Here is a 9,076-nt window from a genome sequence, read left to right on the forward strand (position 1 = left end):
GGTGGGAGCAAGGAGGTATCTGAGGCATGTTGAGTGGGACTAGGGGCTCTGCTGTCAGTTTTTTAGTTGGAAATGAAATTGGTTTATGTTTTTATTTATCACACTTTTCTTTAACCATTTATGTTCTTTAATACAGGTCCGTCATACAAGTTCCTTACTTTTTTCCCATTCTACTTGCCTCGTCCATTTTTGTGGTAATGCAATCACACTGCACACTGCCCTAACCCATCTGGACAAGAGGAATACCTACAGTACATGGGAGATATGTATACTGTAGCTAAGAAAGTAATACAAAGTGTATGTTGTGTAGTTAGCAGATAGTAGCCCATGTGCCTCACCCTAATAATTTGGTTCCTTTCCCCCTCAAAACTTAGCCTACTGTTCTGACTTGATGGTGCATGTGTAGCCTATAGCCTGTTTTCAAGAAATGTCATTATCAAATATGGTAAGAGCCCCCTTTATTTATCCTATGGTTCTGACTTGGTGTACATGGAGAACACTGTAAGAACGGCCCATTGTCAGGATTTGGCCAGGGTTGTTCCGGGTTTTGGTCACTAGATGCCCCCATTGTGCTTTTTGACCTTATGTTTTTTCCCTTGTTCCCCATTATTATTTGCACCTGTGCCTCGTTTTCCCCTGATTGTATTTAAACCCTTAGTTTCCCTCAGTTCTGTGCTCTGTGTTTGTATGTTAGCACCCAGCCCTAGTGTTCTGTGTATTCTTGTCGATTCCGGTGGATGCTCTTGTGGAATTCTGTTTTTGTTTTTGAGTATCTCTTGAGGCTTTTTTGTGCTATTCCTACCACCTTTTGGATTTGCCATTTTTGTTTTGAAGGACTTCTCCTTTTTACTTTATTAAATACACCGTCTTAAGTACTGCTGTGTCTGCCTCATCTTCTGGGTTCTGCTGACTATTCGTGGCTCAGTTGGTTAAGTGACTGTTTCTCACTCCGGAGACCCAGGTTCGTAACCGGGTCCTGACAGAAACACAGAGCCAAAAATGAACCCAGAGGCAGCCAGTTCCCAGGACCTTTTTGCCATGCTGTCCCACCACCAGGAGACTGTCCAACGCCACAAAGCCGCCCTGGTTCAGCAAGAGGCCTTAATGGCTAGACATTCTCATCTTCTGTCGGAGATGCTGACTTCCATTAAGCAAATATCTGATCGTCTTACCCCGGCAACAGTTCCCGTCCCAGTACCTCAGATTCACGTACCCATGGCAGTTAACCCCCTGGCTGAACCTCGTCTTCCACCTCCCCAACGGTTCTCAGGTGATCCAAGTGCTTGTAAAGGGTTTCTCACCCAATGTTCTCTCTCCTTTGAGCTACAACCCTCGTCGTTTCCCACCGACCGGTCTAAGATCGCTTATATCATCACCCTGCTGTCGGAAAAAGCCCTGGCCTGGGCTACTGCTGTGTGGGATGCCCATAGTTCCTGCTGTGCCAGCTACTCTGCCTTTGCTGAGGAATTCAAACGAGTGTTTCAAGGCCCAAGCAGTGGTTCTGACTCAGCCAAACAGCTCCTGACTCTCCACCAAGGTTGGCGCAGCGTGACGGACTATGCCATCCAGTTCCGCACGGTGGCAGCAGCAAGTGGCTGGAACAACGAGGCGCTCACGGTGTGCTTTCTGAAAGGCCTTTCCGACACTATCCAAGATGAACTGGCCACTCGGGAACCACCGGACAATCTCGAGTCCCTGATCAAGTTGGCCTCACGCATTGACCAGCGTCTGAGAGAGAGAGAACTCAACCGAGGGCCTCTAGCCCCTATCAGTCCCAGCTCCGAGTCCCCACCTTTATCCTCGCTGGCTCCATCGGAACCCATGCAGATTGGACGCATCTCCCAGGCTGAGAGAGACCGCCGGATGAGGGAGCGACGCTGTCTATATTGCGGCAAACCGGGCCATTTCCGTTCCACGTGTCCCGGGCTCCAGGGAAACGCTCTGTCCCGTACAGACCGGGGGGAACTGTAACGGGAAACATAACCTCCTCCCATCCGTCCAACTCCCGTCTGCTCATTCCAGTCACCCTCTCCTGGGACAACCACAAGCTTCACCTTCAAGCCTTGGTAGACTCTGGAGCCGCAGGTAACTTCATGGATGGTGTCTGGGCGAAGGAGAATGGCGTTCCCTCTGAACCTCTAAGTGAACCCATGAGGGTCACTACATTGGATGGAAGCCCTTTGGGATCTGGACTTGTCACTCATGTCACTACCTCCTTGCGACTTTCAGTTTCACAACACCAGGAATTGATGAACTTTCATTTGATCTCCTGTTCCGAGTTCCCTCTCGTCCTTGGATACCCCTGGCTTCACAGCCATAACCCTCACATCGACTGGTCTGTGGGCACTATCAAGCAGTGGGGTCCTACGTGCCAAGCTACTTGTATTTTCCAGAATTCCCCGAGTTCTACTCCCGAGTCTTTAGAATCCATCGACCTGACCCGAGTTCCCGAGTGTTACCATGACCTCAAACTGGTGTTTAGCAAACAGAGGGCCACCATGCTACCACCCCATAGACCTTACGATTGCCCCATCGACCTGTTTCTGGGCACTTGCCCCCCCAGGGGTCGGATCTTTTCCCTATCTCCACCCGAACAAGCTGCTATGGATACCTACATCAAGGACGCTCTGGAAGCAGGCCTCATGCGTCCATCCACCTCCCCGGCGGGAGCAGGGTTTTTCTTTGTGGCCAAGAAAGACGGTGGATTACGTCCTTGCATCGACTACCGGGGACTCAATGCCATAACCGTCCGTAACCGTTACCCGCTACCCCTTATGGCCACAGCCTTCGAGCTGCTCCAGGAAGCAGTTGTTTTCACTAAGCTTGACCTGCGGAACGCATACCATCTTGTGCGGATCAGACCTGGTGACGAGTGGAAGACCGCTTTCAACACGCCTACTGGTCACTATGAATACTTGGTGATGCCCTTCGGCCTGACCAACGCCCCAGCGGTGTTCCAAGCGCTCATAAACGATGTGCTTAGGGATATGCTTAACATATTTGTGTTCGTTTACTTGGATGACATCCTCATCTTTTCGAGCTCCCTTCAAGAACACACTAAGCATGTCAGACAAGTACTCAAACGCCTCCTGGACAGCCATCTGTACGTTAAGCCGGAAAAATGTGAATTCAATTCATCCCGAGTACAATTCCTGGGATTTGTAGTGGAACCCGGTCGAGTCCAAATGGACCCCAGGAAGGTAGGGGCGGTAGCGGATTGGCCCACCCCCATATCCGTTAAGGAAGGTCAGCGTTTCCTGGGCTTCACAAACTTTTACCGCAAGTTCATCAAGAACTTCAGCTTGGTGGCAGCCCCTCTCTCAGCTTTAACCAAGGGTGGCAATGCAAGGTTTTTGTGGGGAAGAGAAGCTGAGACGGCCTTCCAAGGACTCAAGCAGCGCGTTCTCTCTGCTCCCATCCTGATACTACCGACTACGGATGAACCATTTGTGGTGGAGGTAGACGCATCAGAGGTTGGTGTTGGAGCTGTCCTGTCTCAGAGGGGTGAAGACAAGAAGCTTCATCCGTGCGCTTTCTTCTCACACCGGCTTACCCCGACTGAGAGGAACTACGATGTGGGGGATCGTGAACTCCTAGCGGTTAAGATGGCATTGAAGGAATGGAGACACTGGCTCGAGGGGGCTTCTCACCCGTTTCAAGTGCTTACGGACCACAAAAATCTGGAGTATATCCAGCAGGCGAAGCGGTTGAACTCTAGACAAGCTAGATGGTCTCTTTTCTTCAATCGATTCCAGTTTATCCTCACCTATCGGCCCGGGTCGAAGAATCTCAAACCGGATGCCCTGTCCCGAGTCTACGCTCCTGCCATTCGAAATGACACGGACATGCCTGTCCTTCCTGCTGCTAAGATTGTGGCTCCGATCTCGTGGCAAGTTGAGGATACCGTGAGACGTGCTCAAGCTAGCGAACCGGACCCGAAAGGAGGTCCTGCCAATCGGTTGTTTGTCCCCAAGGCAGTGAGGACTCAGGTCCTTCTGTGGCGGCACTCCTCTCGCCTCACCTGTCATCCGGGCGTAGGTCGCACCTTGGAGTTCATCCAGCGTAAGTTCTGGTGGCCTACCATAAGAGAAGACGTTGCCACTTTCGTCAATGCCTGTCCCGTGTGCTGCCAGGGCAAATCTTCTCACCTCCGCCCTCAAGGACTCCTTCACCCTTTACCTGTTCCCCACAGACCCTGGTCCCATATCTCATTGGACTTTATTACTGGACTTCCTCCATCCCATGGCAATACTACTATCCTAGTCATAATTGACAGGTTTTCAAAGGCGGCCAGGTTCGTCCCTCTGACTAAGTTACCTTCTGCCAAGGAAACGGCTGAGTTGGTAATTAATCATGTGTTCCGAGTCTTCGGCATTCCTCAAGATATGGTTTCTGACAGAGGTCCCCAGTTCGCCTCAAGGTTTTGGAAGGCCTTCTGCCAACTCATGGGGGCTTCTGCCAGTCTATCTTCAGGGTACCATCCGGAGTCCAACGGCCAAACAGAGAGGATGAATCAAGAGCTGGAAACCACCCTCCGATGTATGACTCGTGACAACCCGTCCACATGGTCATCCTTTATTGTTTGGGCCGAATACGCGCACAACACCTTGCGCTCCTCCTCCACTGGTATGTCCCCGCACGAGTGTCAGTTTGGCTATGCTCCTCCATTGTTCCCGGACCAGGAGGCAGAAGTCAGAGTGCCTTCAGCCTTGAAGTTCGTCAGACGCTGTCGGCTTATGTGGAGGAAGACCCGTCTTAATCTTATGCGTTCCTCACAGAGGTACCAACAACAAGCCAACAGATGTCGCCGTCCCGGGCCTACCCTGCGCCCCGGCCAGAGAGTCTGGCTCTCCACAAGAGACTTACCTCTACGGGTGGAGTCTCGCAAGCTGTCCCAAAAATACATCGGTCCCTTCAAGGTTGCCAGGAGAGTTAACCCAGTTTCTTATCGCCTACACTTACCCAGATCCCTTAAGATTAATCCCACATTTCACATTTCATTGTTAAAACCTGTTGTTTTTTCTCCCCTTGTCCCGGCAGACAGACCTCCCCCTCCGCCTCGTGTCATTGGAGGCCAGCCGGCTTATACCGTCCATCGGATACTGGATTCCCGCCGGGTGCAGCGGTCCTGGCAGTATCTGGTGGACTGGGAAGGCTACGGTCCCGAGGAGCGCTCCTGGGTTCCTGCCAAAGACATCCTGGACCCTGACCTCATTCGTCAGTTCAGGGCCCTCCACCCTGAGAGAGCTGGTAGGAACGTCAGGAGCCGTTCCTAGGGGGGATTCTGTCAGGATTTGGCCAGGGTTGTTCCGGGTTTTGGTCACTAGATGCCCCCATTGTGCTTTTTGACCTTATGTTTTTTCCCTTGTTCCCCATTATTATTTGCACCTGTGCCTCGTTTTCCCCTGATTGTATTTAAACCCTTAGTTTCCCTCAGTTCTGTGCTCTGTGTTTGTATGTTAGCACCCAGCCCTAGTGTTCTGTGTATTCTTGTCGATTCCGGTGGATGCTCTTGTGGAATTCTGTTTTTGTTTTTGAGTATCTCTTGAGGCTTTTTGTGCTATTCCTACCACCTTTTGGATTTGCCATTTTTGTTTTGAAGGACTTCTCTTTTTTACTTTATTAAATACACCGTCTTAAGTACTGCTGTGTCTGCCTCATCTTCTGGGTTCTGCTGACTATTCGTGGCTCAGTTGGTTAAGTGACTGTTTCTCACTCCGGAGACCCAGGTTCGTAACCGGGTCCTGACACCCATGTTCTGAATTCTGTCGCTGTACATTTCAAAAGTGCTGAAGAAATAGTTATATTGACCACGTCTGTCCTCGCTCGCTCATTAATGTCTTCATCAAAAATACGGATTGCCTCTTATCTGTTTATCGTCCCCTTATGCCATAGTTTGTACATCTCAATTGTCAGTAGAAACATACATTTGTTTCAGCAAGTCAGCCATATCAGATATATATATTTTTAATGCATTAAATGATGCTGAATGAACTGTTTCACTGCCAGACAAGACTCCTCTAATAGCCAGGTGTAGTATTTAAGTATTTATGAAGCATCTATTTTGTTTTTATGAAGATGTTATGAAAGCTCTATACACGTGTAGTTGCTGCTAAAACTGATCATGATTTCTAGATGTGTTTGTGTTTCTTTAGGCTATGTTCTAGAAGACATCCCACTCGACATAATGTGTTTCTTTAGGCTATGTTCTAGAAGACATCACACTCTACATAATGTGTTCCTTTAGGCTATGTTCTAGAAGACATCTCACTCTACATAATGTGTTCCTTTAGGCTATGTTCTAGAAGACATCACACTCTACATAGTCTGTTATCTGACTATCATCATTGTAGTGACCTTTGGTGTGCTATCAAAGACTAGCTGAACAGAGGTAAAATAGAGCAGAAAGTAGAGTCAAATGCGTTTTTAATATTTTGATAGAAAAAGTAAACAACACATATAGAATATACAGTATTTACACAGATGTTGATCATTTTGATCACTAAACAAAATGTAAAACATTTCAAGTCTTGACCTTCCAAAATGAAAAAATATACCTACATATTTACATGCTTTTTGTATTTTCAATTGCATAAATGAACAATGAACAATTGAACATTCAAGAAAAGATTAAACTGACCTAAAAAAACTTAAATGTCAGCCTATTTAAGTTTCCATTGGAAGATGTTATGAATGTCTCTCAACTAGTAAGTCATATGGTGTAAGATATACCAATTTTGTCAATTTAAAACACGACTTTCTAAGTACCATTAAAGAGTGTAAACGTACTCAGGCAGTCTTCAGTGCATTGACTCAACTGTGGTAATTAATCCGGATGAGCTCTCTCTCATGGTGCTCTCTGTTCCATCAAGTTCTCAATGGGATTGGTGTCATTAGTTCACAGATTTACTGCACACTCCTGAAATAAAACATCAATTATTATACTTATATAATTAGTAACTTAATAATTAACTACTAATAAATAGAGACTCAAGATATACTGACATACTGATGTACTGACATACTGATTCTGGTATACTGATGTACTGATATATAGTGATATACTGATGTACTGATATAATACTGATGTACTGATATATTGGTGTACTGATATATAGTGGTATACTGATGTACTGATATATTGGTGTACTGATATATAGTGGTATACTGATGTACTGATATATTGGTGTACTGATATATAGTGGTATACTGATGTACTGATATATTGGTGTACTGATATATAGTGATATACTGATGTACTGATATAATACTGATGTACTGATGTACTGATATATTGGTGTACTGATATATAGTGGTATACTGATGTACTGATATAATACTGATGTACTGATATATTGGTGTACTGATATATAGTGATATACTGATGTACTGATATATTGGTGTACTGATATATAGTGATATACTGATGTACTGATATAATACTGATGTACTGATGTACTGATATAGCAATGAATCGATGTATTGACTTATTGATGTACCGATATACTGATGTACTGATATAATACTGGTATACTGATATAATACTGGTATACTGATGTACTGATATAATACTGGTATACTGATATAATACTGGTATACTGATATAATACTGATATAATACTGATATAATGATGTACTGATATGATACTGAAATACTGAAATACTGATGTAATACTGATATACTGATGTACTGATATAATACTGATGTACTGATATAATACTGATGTACTGATATAATACTGATGTACTGATATAGTACTGATATAATACTGATGTACTGATATAATACTGATGTACTGATATAATAGTGATGTACTGAGTATTGCTCTGTTGAAAAAGATGCATATGGATCAGTTAGTGTGTATTGAAGTCTGCATATGTTGTCCTCACCTTTGTTTGTTCATTATTTTCTCAATGATTTTCTTTGCAAATGGAGCCTCTGGATTCAGACACTTCTTCCCTTCTCCGTTCTTCAGAGTGACACTGAATATACAAGGAGAGAGAGACTACTGTTAGAAGTTAGCCTTCACCACTTTCCAACTGAGCATATAGAGAAATAATATTATCCTCCTAGCAGGTGTACAAATAAATAGCAACATTTACCATTGTGTCCATCTACTGAGCTGGTCACAATATGCACTGATATTAATATGGTAGAGACAGACAGACAGACAGACAGACAGACAGACAGACAGACAGACAGACAGACAGACAGACAGACAGACAGACAGACAGACAGACAGACAGACAGACAGACAGACAGACAGACAGACAGACAGACAGACAGACAGACAGACAGACAGACAGACAGATAGACAGATAGATAGATAGATAGATAGATAGATAGATAGATAGATAGATTGATTTCTTACATGATCTCCATGTTCCTGCAGGAGTGGCTGGAGGTGTACACCTCGAGCTTCTCAATGTGAAGAGGTTTAACGTGGTTCACCAGTCCATTCAGACACTGGCACCGAGCTTTAGAATGACCCACCTGGCCTGGAGATGACAAGAAAAGTTTATGGCATGTTTGGTTATGGCATTATTGCAGCTAAGAACTAAACTCTTCAGTCAAAAATCAAACCTAATATTTTACTACACATCTCCCAGGCTTTGCAAGTCAATTCATATGCTACAGACTTCTAATAAAGATGTCAAAAATATTAGAAATATAATTCAAGATTTTTCAGAGATATTACCTTCTACATTGGCCAGGAGCAGACAGGCCAGGAAGCTGATGAGGACCGTTGATGTCATCGTGTTGGTCATGGATACTGTGTCTTCAGTTTCTTTTAGAGTCTGGATAGACAGCTCAGTCAAGTGATGGAAGTTGTGAAAGGAGGAGAGAAGTGATAGAAGTTGAGAATGGAGGAAAGCTTGGCTCGTATTTATACTATATTATAATAAGCCCCACCCTTTCTCTGACAGTCATCCAATGAGAAGGGGAGACAGAGAAAGAGAGGGGTTTTCCCTTTCCTCTGTTTCAGCTCCTTTCTCCTTTTCCCTGCTTCTCCTTTCACACAGGACTTCCCATTTCTCAGAAACTCTCTCTGACAGTGAAATGTGAGGAGTGCTG

At 45.2% G+C, this 9,076-nt stretch overlaps 1 protein-coding gene across 1 annotated transcript; it reads right to left on the reverse strand.

The window, feature by feature from the left end:
- Nucleotides 1–6,409: 6,409 nt before the first annotated feature.
- LOC135513483 (C-X-C motif chemokine 11-1-like) lies at nt 6,410–8,856 on the reverse strand. The gene is made up of 4 exons (XM_064936360.1): nt 8,700–8,856; nt 8,373–8,499; nt 7,891–7,983; nt 6,410–6,919 (listed from the first exon to the last, which is right to left on the reverse strand). Exons 1-4 carry the CDS (start codon nt 8,767–8,769, stop codon nt 6,907–6,909), a joined length of 303 nt encoding a protein of 100 aa, XP_064792432.1. The 5' UTR covers nt 8,770–8,856; the 3' UTR covers nt 6,410–6,906.
- Nucleotides 8,857–9,076: the final 220 nt, after the last annotated feature.

Source organism: Oncorhynchus masou, chromosome 25 (genome assembly GCF_036934945.1).
Source record: "Oncorhynchus masou masou isolate Uvic2021 chromosome 25, UVic_Omas_1.1, whole genome shotgun sequence".
NCBI lineage: Eukaryota > Metazoa > Chordata > Actinopteri > Salmoniformes > Salmonidae > Oncorhynchus > Oncorhynchus masou.

Coding starts and splice junctions, on each gene's coding strand:
- LOC135513483 (XM_064936360.1), bottom strand. CDS start 8,769: ATGACCAACACGATGACATCAACGGTCCTCATCAGCTTCCTGGCCTGT. Junction 8,500..8,699: donor GCTCCTGGCCAATGTAGAAG/GTAATATCTCTG, acceptor TGTCATCTCCAG/GCCAGGTGGGTCATTCTAAA. Junction 7,984..8,372: donor TGCAGGAACATGGAGATCAT/GTAAGAAATCAA, acceptor TTGTATATTCAG/TGTCACTCTGAAGAACGGAG.